This window comes from Quercus robur, chromosome 12, assembly GCF_932294415.1.
Source record: "Quercus robur chromosome 12, dhQueRobu3.1, whole genome shotgun sequence".
Taxonomy (NCBI): Eukaryota; Viridiplantae; Streptophyta; class Magnoliopsida; order Fagales; family Fagaceae; genus Quercus; species Quercus robur.
This window is the reverse complement of record NC_065545.1, coordinates 17098565-17110904: the sequence shown is the minus strand read 5'-3', so window position 1 is coordinate 17110904 and position 12340 is coordinate 17098565. Positions and strand designations below refer to the sequence as shown.

The following is a 12340-nucleotide window of genomic DNA, read 5'->3' as shown; positions in this document are numbered from 1 at the left end:
AATTTGTTCATAGCCTATCAACGAAAGGTACAAAGTCATTCTCAAGGTATAAATCACAAATCATATACATCCTTGAGGTACAAATAAATTTTTCATTCCAAAATATAAAATATACATCCAAATATCATATATGTTCATTTTGTATATAAATGCAAATTATGTCAACTAACCATGATAGTACAAACTCAAAGTGGCACCAATACAACTAAATAGGAGTTGCTCTATACATAAGTGGGCTGTTCACAAAGACGAAATACAAGAGAAAGTGTCTCTAAGATAGCAGGCCCTATTACACACTATAACTAGTTCAAACTTTCAAAGCTTGGAGCTCGATACAAGACAATTAGATTAAAAAAAAAAAAAAAAAAAAAAAAAAAAAGGCAAGAAAGGAGGTAAAGGAAAATTTGAAGTGATGTCATAGTCCCCTTCCAACATCACCATCTTCGGGGCGTTGGTTTGCAATCACTCTCTTCTTTACTTTAAAGCCGCAAGAGAGAGACAGACTAAAAAGATTCAAAGTTACTAGCGGCAGCCATGGTACCATCTATTGCAGCTCCATGTTGCTGTTTGCAGCGGCTTCAACCTCAGAAAATGATGCATTGGCAATGGGAGTGGCCTCGGGAATGAAAGTCCCAACGACAACATCACAATTATCTAAGCCAAAGTCCTTCTACAAGAATCCATAGTACAACTCACTCAATATAATATTATATGCAATAAAAAAAATGAAGAAGATGTGTGACTTACCAAGTGAGTTCCAAAGTTCCCGTTCAATAATGGCGTATTTCCCAAAGTACACTTATTCTATGCAAGATGGCAATGCGGTGCAATCAACAATCCCTATTGGAATGAAAAGGGATTGACAGCGAATTTTGACTTGCCACAACAAATTTTAACTTGCCAAAGAAATTTCAGCTTCATTTTCAAAATGGAGCTGCTGTTTGTGCAAAATGTCAAGGCTGTCGACAATAACATTGAAGGAATAGTGACTGCAACATGGAATCACCAACTTCGGCTCCACCAATTCATGCTAATAATCAGGCTGTGCAACACATGGCTTACTCTCAATGGCATTGCTGGGGGCTAAAGGCTTACTCAACCGTTAGGCGCCCCTGGACTAGAAATTCAAGTTTTATTTCTACACTTTCATTTCAAGCTTGTTGAATAAAGAAGCGACTACCACTCAGTGACTATCACTCTCACTTGCGTTCATCGCAAGAATATGATACAGGGGGCTGCCAACCAATGTAGTAGCTATGTCACACCCCTATACTACATCGCCAAGTGATATGCTCCATTCTATCTCAAAAAAGCTGTCCCAAGATAGCCAATAGTATCGCTCATGGTTACGACTTCATCGAAATTAATCTTGGCAAACACGATCTCACCAAATTGGCCAACAATAAGGCTACTTAGAAATTGAATCATCCTCAATGTATTGTTTCATCATCATCTCCTCATATGGACCCAATTCGCTCATTTAAATTTATAACAAGCAATAGGGACAATTTACTTCCAACACGAAGTCAAGCACAGCCGCATTGCAAACTAATTTCCATGACTATCGAAATCAATGGGAATCAGCTTCGACATAAGCTTCGACTTCAATGAGAACAATGGCTCAACCTAATGAATCAACGCAATGAGACTATCATTTTTCCAAGGAAAAGCTACCCTACAAATTGAATTGAACAGCACGTTCAACGTATCAACAAGCACAACCAAGGCATAGCGAACAAAAAATCAGCTCACCAAGGTGGGCATCATGCATTCGCATTTTATCAAGCTTGCGTAAAGAATGGAATCAACACTTAGTCACCTTATTCGGCATCATTCTCTTACAACAAAACTTTGCTCCTTAGGAATGAAGGTTTTTTCCTCCTTGTTGTCTATGCCACTTTCCCACCATTGGTACCAACAAGCCCACAAGTGTGAGCAGAGGGCTGCCACGAACCTCCTTTAGTCGTCTTCAGCAAAGCTCCTTACTTTCTACCAGCAGACGTCTCTCTTTTACGGCAGAGGAGTTTTGGCTCACTTAAATCCTGACTCTTAGAACGATGGTTGGTGCCAAGCTCTTCAAGTTATTTCCGATTTCTTGTCGCTAACAAAGATCCCCTCTTTTGTCGACATCAAAACCTTACCCATGGGCCACACTGCTCTTTTGGGTCTTCGACATAGTATTTTGAAGGAGGCGTGTTGAAAGAAGCGAAAAGGAAAGTGGCTGAGGAATAAAAGAGAGAAGCAACTGAAGCAATCTAGGATCCGTTTGGATTGAGCTTATTTTTGTTGAAATTGAAAACATTGTAGAGAAATAATTTTTAAATGTGTAAATAGTGCTGTGAGACTTATTTTTAATGAAAAAGTTGTTGAAAAGTGTAATTTGTGGGAGTGCACTGTTCACAGTTGACTTATCAACCATTGCAGGCTGAACAAAAAAAAAAAAAGGAAAAAAGAAGAAGAAGAGAAAAACGCAGAACAAAAACACAAACGTCACAATTATTTGAATCCAAACGGGTACCTAATAAAGAAGCAAAGAAGTAAGTGGCGTGGAATGTACTTATGTACCCCTAATGGAAGGCTTTAGAAAAAAGAAAAAAGAAAAAAGAAAAAAGAAAAAAGAAAAGAAATACAAAAGCAAGAAAGGAATAGTAAAAGCCTAATCTATATTGCAAAGCAACGGTGCTAAGGAAATAAAAACAAAAGTGATGAAAAGCTTGATGTGGCGTTCGAGACTTGGAGTTTAGTAAGCATTGACTAATTCAGATGGTTATGTTGGCATTTGGTGACTTAATGGAGCAAGTTAAACGACCTGGGCCAACCTTGTTGAATTAAGGGAAGGCTTTATTTTTCATTTGGCCAATTTTGCTCCCTTTGAAAAGTATTAACGGGCACGATACACATATCAGGCCAAGTACTCAGCTTTGTTTTATAATTAGCCTACAGGCACTCTACACCAAATTTCTCACTACCAGGTACAAGCTCAAGTAAGCAAGCGGTACAATAATGTTAATACACGATGAGATTTATATACATGTGAGACATGGAAGGCAAGGACCATTTCGTGTTGGACCTATAACCTGGTTACAACTTGACTTTCTTGGACTTGTGGGCACTATGACGCGCGACATTTCTACAAACGAGCTTAATCTACTTGTACCTTCTCAACAAAAAAATGAAGCGTTTGGATGGACTAATTCTCAAACTGACAACATCTACAAAGCAATGGGAAACATGAACTACTCACACCGCATGCCGCAAGCTCCACGCATGCTCGGGGGGCTAATGTTGATACCCATTTTTGCGACACATTTCGTACAAGCCCGATTCAAATAAGCCCGACTTCCTTGTGGGCTCAATTCATGTGTTATATTATATTTTATTTTTTTTAAGCATGGCCCAAGCCCATGCAACTTATGAGGAAATTGAGAAAGTGTGGTTTGGAAGGTATAGGTTGGTTCCTTTCAGACCTTTTGCATAAGCCCAGCCCATGCGTGCTACCAAGTGAGCAAGGGACACTGGTAGCACCTCAGGCTCATGGAAGAGGTCTTGTATCTAAAATTTCCACTCCAAAACAACTTTTATGCTCTGGGTGACTGCGGTCCAAAGTTTCTGTTCAAACCCTTTTTTTTCCTTTAAAAATGGTTGGCTCTCATTGGCCAACTTCAGCTGCTAGCTCTCATCTAGTTGAGCCTCCCAATGGTCTGAAACAACTGAAAATGAGGAGCCAATGAGGGTTTAGTCAAGCATTTCCCTTAATGATGATAAAAGTAATCCTTCCTTTTATCCAAACAAAAGCAAACCTGAAAATTACTACTTGCTTAACACCTTGGGGTCCAAAGCCTTTTCTATTGACCAAAAATTAGTCACTTAGAGCACCCCAAACTCAATATAAATTCCACAATCATATTCAAAATAGGGGAGGAGGTTTTACTTTGAGAGCAACAACCCAAGCTTAATACAAGAGTCTTTTTTCAACTAAAAAAACAACCAACCACGTTCTACCTAGGGAGCTGAAATTTCAAAGCAAAAACCCATTCATTCGATCAACAATCTCACAGTTCCGAACCTTAGGGGTGGAAATATGGGTATAGGGGAACCTTCCTTCTCTTTCTCATGACCTCTCTCAATTTCCTCCTCTGGGTGACTGTGGGTCGAAGTTTCAGACTTGTTATGTTTTTATGCTTTTTCTGCACTTTTGTTATTAGCATTTTAATTCTCTCTTGTCTAAACATCATTAGCCTTTTGTTTATTATACATTTGGAATTTTAGGTTTGATTCTCCATAATAAACACCTTTAAAGAACCCAAGGAGAGATTTGGGCCGTTTTCGCATTTTTGGCCCTTGTCGCAAAACGTCCCCGACACTTATCAATTGAAAAAAGAAACCAAGGCCCGTTTGGTTACGTGTGTTTAAATAACAGTTTTCAGTTTTTTTTTTTTTTTTGAAATATGTGTTGGTAAAAAAGTGTGTAAAAATACGTGTAATATTGTTTAAAAATTAAAAACATGTGTTTAAACTCGCATACCAAACGGGACCTAATGCTTTAAGGATATTGATTTAAAAATTATTTTTAGAAACTTTTTAAGGAAAAAGAAAAAAAAAATTTTGACAACTTTTTATATTTTCTATAAATTTTATATCAAATATTTTTTTAAAATGATCAATGCAAATACCCGAAGGACACTTGTTAACCAAATTCATTAAAAAAAGTGAAAAGTTAATAAATAGGGTATTAGTTTTTTTTTTTTAGAGAAAGTTTCAATTTATGACGTCCGTTCCTGATGATAACTCTTTATTATCAGACCAAGATACCAATTAGTTTTTGGTATAGGCAGGGATTGAATCCCAAATCTCTTATTCAACCATTAGAAACTTTATCAATTGAGCTAGTTGGAACCTATAATATCAATAGGGTATTAGTTTAAAATTTATTTTTAAAAACTTTTTATGATTATAGAAAAAATAATTATTTTTTGACCACTTTTTTATATTTCGTGTTAAATGTTAATACTTTTATAAAATTGTTTATTACAGCATATATTAGACCCTAAAAAAAACCTAGTGTGAAACGCGTGTGACATACCGCGCCAGGCGGCCCAGGCCCCAGTATGACTAGATTCTTCAAAAGATAAGAAGTGTGAATTTGGGGCAGGTTAGAACTTCACAGAAAGTTCAAGAAACGCGCTTCATACACAAAATCAATTCCACTTTCCCGGAACCCAGATAGGCAATCTGAGTCCCAGAGCCAGCTAAATTGTTCTAGACTCCCAAAAATCCCAAACTTTAAATATATCTACAAGTCTACACCACCAGCATATACTCTCGCGTGACAACAACAACATAAAAAAATTCGAATCTCCAAACAGCAATCAACCTAGTCTTTACGCTAAACTTCAATTTTTTTTTTTTTTTTTCTCGGCCAAAAGAAATCAAAAGACAGAAAGAAAGATGTGTTTAGTGTTTGTGTGCGATCAAGATGAGAGGGTTTTGGCTAGGCAACCAGCACCAGGGGCGTGTCCATACTGTGGAGGAATGATACAAGCCATGGATGTTGAGACCCAGTGGAGGTTCTGTTTTCTACCTCTCTATTTCAGAACCAAGCGCAAGTTTTCTTGCACCGTTTGTGCCAGACATTTGGTGGTTCAGTAACATATATATATATATATATATATCACTTTTGTTTTTCTTCTTTCTATAAATCTCCCTTGTTGTAGAGAGATCTATGATATGTACTTGTTTATAATACTATAGTCTTTTAGTTTTTTTTTTTTTTTTGGCTAGTGATCCAGATGTAAATAAAGGGTGACTTTTAATTTTTATTAGTTTTACACGATTTTGTTTTGATGATTCTGTTGTGCCCATAGACTAACGTTGAAATATTGGTTCAGATTTGAGAGCTATCTTTACTCCTCAGAACATTAGCATCGGGTTGAAAAAATCAACGGTTGCTATTTTTCCAATCAACACCCCAAAAATTAAGATTATCTATACCTATTTTTTTTTAAGCAATAGCGAATGGTGAGTTCTTAAATATATTGTAAACATAAAAAAAAAAATATATATATATATATATATATATTTTTTTTTTTATAAGAAAGTGAGATGGAAGAGGAGAGAGAAACAAATTTTTTAAAATTATTTAATGGTATAGTTTATATTATTTTATTAGGTCATATGTAAAAATAAAAATATGAGATATTGATTGTTTTGTTAAATAAGTCAAAGTGAGTAAAATAGATAGAATAATTTTGGGAATGAAAAATAAGTTTTTATTTTTTACATCAATGCTCTAAATTGTAAATATCAAATTAATCTCTCAAGTTTATAATGTTGTGCCAACAACTGAATTTGGGTTCAATTTTTAGGGGTTGTTTGGATGACTTTTTTTCATTACTCAATTTTCGTTACTCAATTTCCATCACTTATCACTCGTCACTTTAAAATATCACATCCGTTTGGCACCATCACTCACTTGTCATCACTTAATATTTTTCACATTATTTGTGGGCTCTATACCTGTCACTTGGTGTATTTTTTTTTTTTTAGTACCCAAAAACCATAATAAGAAAGGAAAAAAAAAAAAAAAAAAACCCAGATCACTGAACCCAGTGAAAGAAGACGAAGGAAAAAAAAAAAAAAAACCCAGAAACCCGAACCCAGTGAAAGGAGAAAGGAAAAAAAGAAAAAAAGAAACCCAGATCACCCAAACCCAGTGAAAGAAGAAAGGAAAAAAAAAAAAAAAAAAACCCAAATCACCGAACCTAGTGAAAGAAGAAGAAGAAGAAGAAAAAAAGAAACCCAGAAACCTGAACCCAGTGAAAGAAGAAGGAAAAAGAAAAAGAAAAGGAAGAACACCTGAGACCGAACCCAGGAAAAGAAAGGAAAAAAAAGAAAAAGAAAAGGAAGAACACCTGAGACCGAACCCAGGAAAAGAAAGGAAAAAAAAGAAAAAGAAAAAGAAAAAGGAAGAACACTCGAGACTGGAAAAAAAGAAACCCAGATCACCCAAACCCAGTGAAAGAAGAAAGGAAAAAAAAAAAAAAAAAACCCAGATCACCGAACCTAGTGAAAGAAGAAGAAGAAGAAGAAGAAGAAGAAGAAGAAGAAGAAGAAGAAGAAAAAAGAAACCCAGAAACCTGAACCCAGTGAAAGAAGAAGGAAAAAGAAAAAGAAAAGGAAGAACACCTGAGACCGAACCCAGGAAAAGAAAGGAAAAAAAAGAAAAAGAAAAAGGAAGAACACTCGAGACCGAACCTAGGAGAATAAAGGAAAGAAGATAAAAGAAAAAAAAAAAAAGGAAGACACCTGAGACCGAACCCAGGAGAAAAAAAGAAAAAAGAAAAAGGTAGATTAGTCAAAAGGTGCGGCTGAGTTATAACTAGTGGGTCCTCATGTGTATTTAATTACAAAAATGTCATTGAGTTATGAGTTATGAAAACTGAAAACATACTCAAAAATATGTTTTTAGTTTCCATAACTCATCACTCAAAAATCAAAGAATTGAGTGATGGAAATAAAGTTATGGAAACAGAATTATGGTGGTGTCAAATGGACTTCTAACTATGGGGTCCCACAATTTTTAAGTTATGAGTTATGGAAACAAAGTTATGAGTTATGGAAATTGATGATCCAAACACCCCCTTAAGAAGAGTATGTTTGTTTTGTTCTTAAAGAAGACTCGGGAATGAATTTAATCACTGATACATCATGCATAGGTCAAATATTTGGGAAGAGGTCTTGGGAGTAAAATGAGGCTTTTGGAATTGGACCAAGTTGATTGACTCTGGATCAGGGTCAAGGCCTTAGAAATGGGCTACTGGGCCTTTTATGTAAGTGCATTGGCAAACTTTGCAGCCAATTTTAGATTATTAAACCCTTACTATAAGCAAGGACATGTTCCTCGAGGCATTTTTGAATGAATGAGCCTTTATTTCAATTTGTTTTTCAAATAGAATTTGTTATTGCCTTCATTTGATCCAAGTCCGGAGTCCCATCTGCGATCCACTTCTGAGGACCCTGGTCAAAGGGAGCAACTCCTTGTGTTTTTCTCGACCATACAAAGATCTAAATTCAAATTACTTGGCATATCTATTATATGATAAAGCCACTCTTTATTCAGAATTTGCACATATTTACAGCTACCACTTCTCCAGAAGATGTTGGAGGAGAAGTGGAGAATAACCCTGTGTGTGTCCTTAATTTGGGCCTTCAAGGTTTATAAAATAGCCCATTAATTTAGGCGGCCAGTTTCATAAAAAGAAAAAAAATATTAAAATAGATTATGGGACCAGTTTAATATATATATTTTTTTCATTTATTCAATTTTTTTGGTTCATGTTTTTTTTTTTTACTGAAAATGTAGAATTTGTATTAAAATAATAAAATAAAAAGTACAAAAAGGTAAGTAAGAGTCCTGATGTGCTTCAGGGCTATACATAATAGCCTGACACCCAGGACAAAGAAAGAAGCAAGAGACATCATTACACCCATCCCTTCAACAGCTAATGTGTCCGTTGGTTTGCCACTAACTTTTGATATTCATGCAGAATGGACGTAGCCTCGCGAAAGATAGCTTCAGGTCTAGTCTCTAGGCTGGAAGTACTCAAAATAAAACTTGTTACATGCCCTCCATATTGCCCACGCAATCCTCATCCATCGCTCCATCTCGTCTTTTGGTAGCCTCTCCAACATGCTTCGCGTCAAAAGGAAAATTAAAATCTGTTGCATGGGCATTGCTTTTCTGAATCTTACCACTGTCCAGTCGCCACAAATTATAAGCCAAGGGGCATTCCCAAAGAGCATGGCATAAGGTTTCAATATGTTGGTGGCACACCACACAGAGAGGCTTTACTTGCAACTTTTTTCTGTGTAAGTTGTCGTGGGTTGGCAAGATATTAGAACAAGCCCTCCATAGGAAATTCCTTACCTTTAAAGGAGTATTGAGCGCCCACACCAATTTCCAGACCCATCTATTCACGCTAGCCATACAATGGTCCCCACCCGGAGGGATGAGCAGTCTCTGCACCACACCATACGATGTTTTGACCGTAAATCTCTGGGCCTTGTTCTCCTTCCGGACGAGTACATTATTGCCATGCAGGTTATTTAAAGGTATTCGTAGAATGTCATCACATGTATGTCTTTTGAACCAATATGCTAGTTTTGATCTGTCCCACTTACTTGTAGCTACATCCACCAACTCCCTCACCTTCCGCAAATATGTGAAAAAATTTAATGCCCAAAACATCTCCAAATGAAGTGGAATGCTTCTCTAATAGCTTAATTCCCAGCAACGATACCAAAAACTTACTGCGACCTAAATAATGCCCTCAAGTGCAGGATTGTCACGAAATAATAACTCGGTAAATTGGAGGTCGAATCCACAGGGAAAAGGGAATTGATTAGCAAACCACAAATGCAGGATTGTCATGAAATAATAACTCGGTAAGTTGGAGGTCAAATCCACAAGAAAAATGGAATTGATTAACAAACCACAAGAGAATAAAACTAAAATAATAAAGTTTAATTGAAGAGATATTTGATGGTTTAGTAAAGTTAATTTAAATTAAGAGAAAATAATAATATATTAAGGCGCTAAGGTTTAGGGATTCACACATTACTCATCTATTGATAGTCTTAACAATATTTATTTTATAACTCAACTAAAATTCATACTAAGGATGATCTTAGTCAGATGATTTTGTTAGGGACATATTTGATGTAATTGGCTAATTTTTTAACAAAACGCATTTTACTTGTAATTGGGTAGGTTTAGGATGAGTTTAGTACTTTAAGAAACAAGTACTCATGTTTAGTATTGAAGCCATGTAAATCTGACAAAGAAACGAGTGAAGTATGTGCTGCTCATTAAAACTCTACAGAAGTCTCAACAAAATCCTTTCTATCGAGAATTACTGCTGAAACTTAACAGAAGTTCAACACAAACTGTATCTGTTGAGAATTACGAAATCAGAAATTCCAGATCTGATTGCACGCATATCGTTGAGCATTTGTGTAGGGTTTCTTTTCTCACAACTCTATACATATATAATGATTATTTTAAGAGCCGTCATAAGTGATGTAAGGTGTTGCAAAAGAATAATCCATGCATATTGTAACTGGAAGCAGAATTTGCTCTAAATCATCATATTCTTTGTAGAAACTACTGTATCTTTACGTTAAGGGTTTTGTGACCAAGAAGCTTCCTAATTTTCATCGTTGATGAATTGAAGAACTTTGCAGCCAACAATTCTTCTCAAGTTGGTGTGTTAGTCACATACTGGGATTTGTGCATCATTGGTTAGTTATGTACTGGGAGTCGTGCATTGAATGGAGAGATTGCTGCTACAATACAAGTCCAATTGGGTATTGGGGTAATGGTTCAACTATAGGTTGGTATTAGGTACTGGGATTCCTTTTACTTATAACCGCTTGTTTTTTATAATAATGGATTTTCGGGAGTGGTGACCTTAAATTCACTCGGTGGGGTTTTGCCTCGGTGGTTTTTACCATTCATAAACAAATCACTTGTGTCAAATTTAATTTCCATTGCATTTAATTATTTGGTGATTTGTTTGTGCTACCACACTATTGTATGTTAAATTGAATTAATTAATTCACTTGGGTAATTAATTAATTGATTTTCCAAATGGGTCAATACATTTTTGGCCCATTAGATTTAACAATAAAAACTCAAGAATTAATTGTCTAAGGTAGTTTTATGAAATTGATTGATTTAAGGCAAAACAAAACTAGTGAATTAGTTCACAGGGAATACTAAGCATTTAACGTGTTCAGAGCTTACGATAAATCAAAGAATTATACAAAACTAAACCCTTTTCTAGATGAGTAAATCAATCAAAGACATAATAACATAATCATTAAAACCATAAAATAATTGTTAAGAATATACCAATAAACGGATGGATTTCACCCCTTACCTTAGCAAGGCTTCTAGCAAGCCATAATACAAATAAAACTCTAAAAGCTATAAAAAAAACTTTAAGAAAACCTAAATTATGTTCTATGGCAGCTCCTCTGAATTTTGCCCTAAAGAGCCTTTAAATAAGTCGAGGAATCCTATTACAAGTTGAATTCCCGTTTGGAGAAAATCTCAGATTTTTAGGCTTCACTTAATTGACATTTTCGGCCCATTTAACTTCAGAATTAGGACTTTTGGTAACTACTAAGTTGTAGGCCTTTAAGTTATCTTTTTAGCCCAACTTGAATCAGCTCGATTGGACATATGAGCCGAAAGCTATGTTCCAAATACTAACTGGTGCGCAGGCTGGAATCCTAATCTGAATTGGACTTGGATTTGGTGCATATTTCCTTTGATTCATTGCTCCAATTGGACTTGAATTTAATTGGGTTGGCCTTCTTTGATTTCATTATGGCCCTTGTAAAAGTAAAGTCCATTAGCTTTCTTCTTTGCATAAATCCACTTATTTAATTTCATTATCCTACAAAAGACAAATTCATACATTAAAATTCAATTAAGTACAAAATTGATTATTCAGAATTATTCCAAAACCAACTATAAAATGCATGAATTAACTTAAAATAAGTATGATAATACTTTCTAATAATGATATAAATATGCAAAATAAGCTATTATCACACTCCCCAACCAGCTCATTGCCAGTCCTTAGCAATTTAAGCGACTCGAGACAAAGACACAAAATAACAAAAAATTATTACTTTAGTAGAAATAGTTAATCAAAGGTCAAAACACTAACAACCACCAAAGATATTTTACATGCCATTAATACTCAATGTGTGAATAGTTTAGCCAACACTAACACAATCTTAGTCTTAAGATAGAACATGTCTTGAATTTCTATCAAAAGTTATGCTTCAAATCAAAGCTCATAGTTGTTAACACTCAAAAAATAAAATCACTTCGAAAAGGGTGTAACACTCTCAAACATATGTGACCAGAATAATGTATAACAAAGACTAATATCTCACATATAAATAAGATGAAGAACGGTGAACCAAGATAAAGGACATTTATGGTCTCATGAAAGGATGCCAAATACTAAGAATATTACACCACACACATTGATTAGTCATGTCAAGATCCAAACCATACCGTCCTTAAGATCAAATAGGACTTTCATTGGGATGTAATGTAGGGTAAAGAGGAGGAATTTAGAACAAAGGGTATAGGTAAAAATAAAAAGTGTTCCCAAGAATAATTAGAGAGACAATTTCTTTTGAGTATATGACAATTGATTTATCCTCTCAGGTTTCTTGAATATTGCACTTTCACTTTCTTTCTTTTTTTTTTTTTCAAAATTTCATCAACAAATTCATTTCTATTTCTTCATCTTTCACA

The 12340-nt window shown here is 35.2% G+C and overlaps 1 protein-coding gene across 1 annotated transcript; it reads left to right on the top strand.

Annotated features, from left to right (window-relative positions):
* Positions 1-5079: 5079 nt before the first annotated feature.
* Positions 5080-5847, top strand: LOC126709896 (uncharacterized). Its single transcript, XM_050410262.1, has one exon. The coding sequence runs from the start codon at positions 5449-5451 to the stop codon at positions 5647-5649; it is 201 nt and encodes a 66-aa protein (XP_050266219.1). The 5' UTR covers positions 5080-5448; the 3' UTR covers positions 5650-5847.
* The last annotated feature ends 6493 nt before the right edge of the window (positions 5848-12340 follow it).

What these genes read in the sequence shown, in the direction of transcription:
- LOC126709896 (XM_050410262.1), top strand. Translation starts at nt 5,449, where the DNA reads ATGTGTTTAGTGTTTGTGTGCGATCAAGATGAGAGGGTTTTGGCTAGG.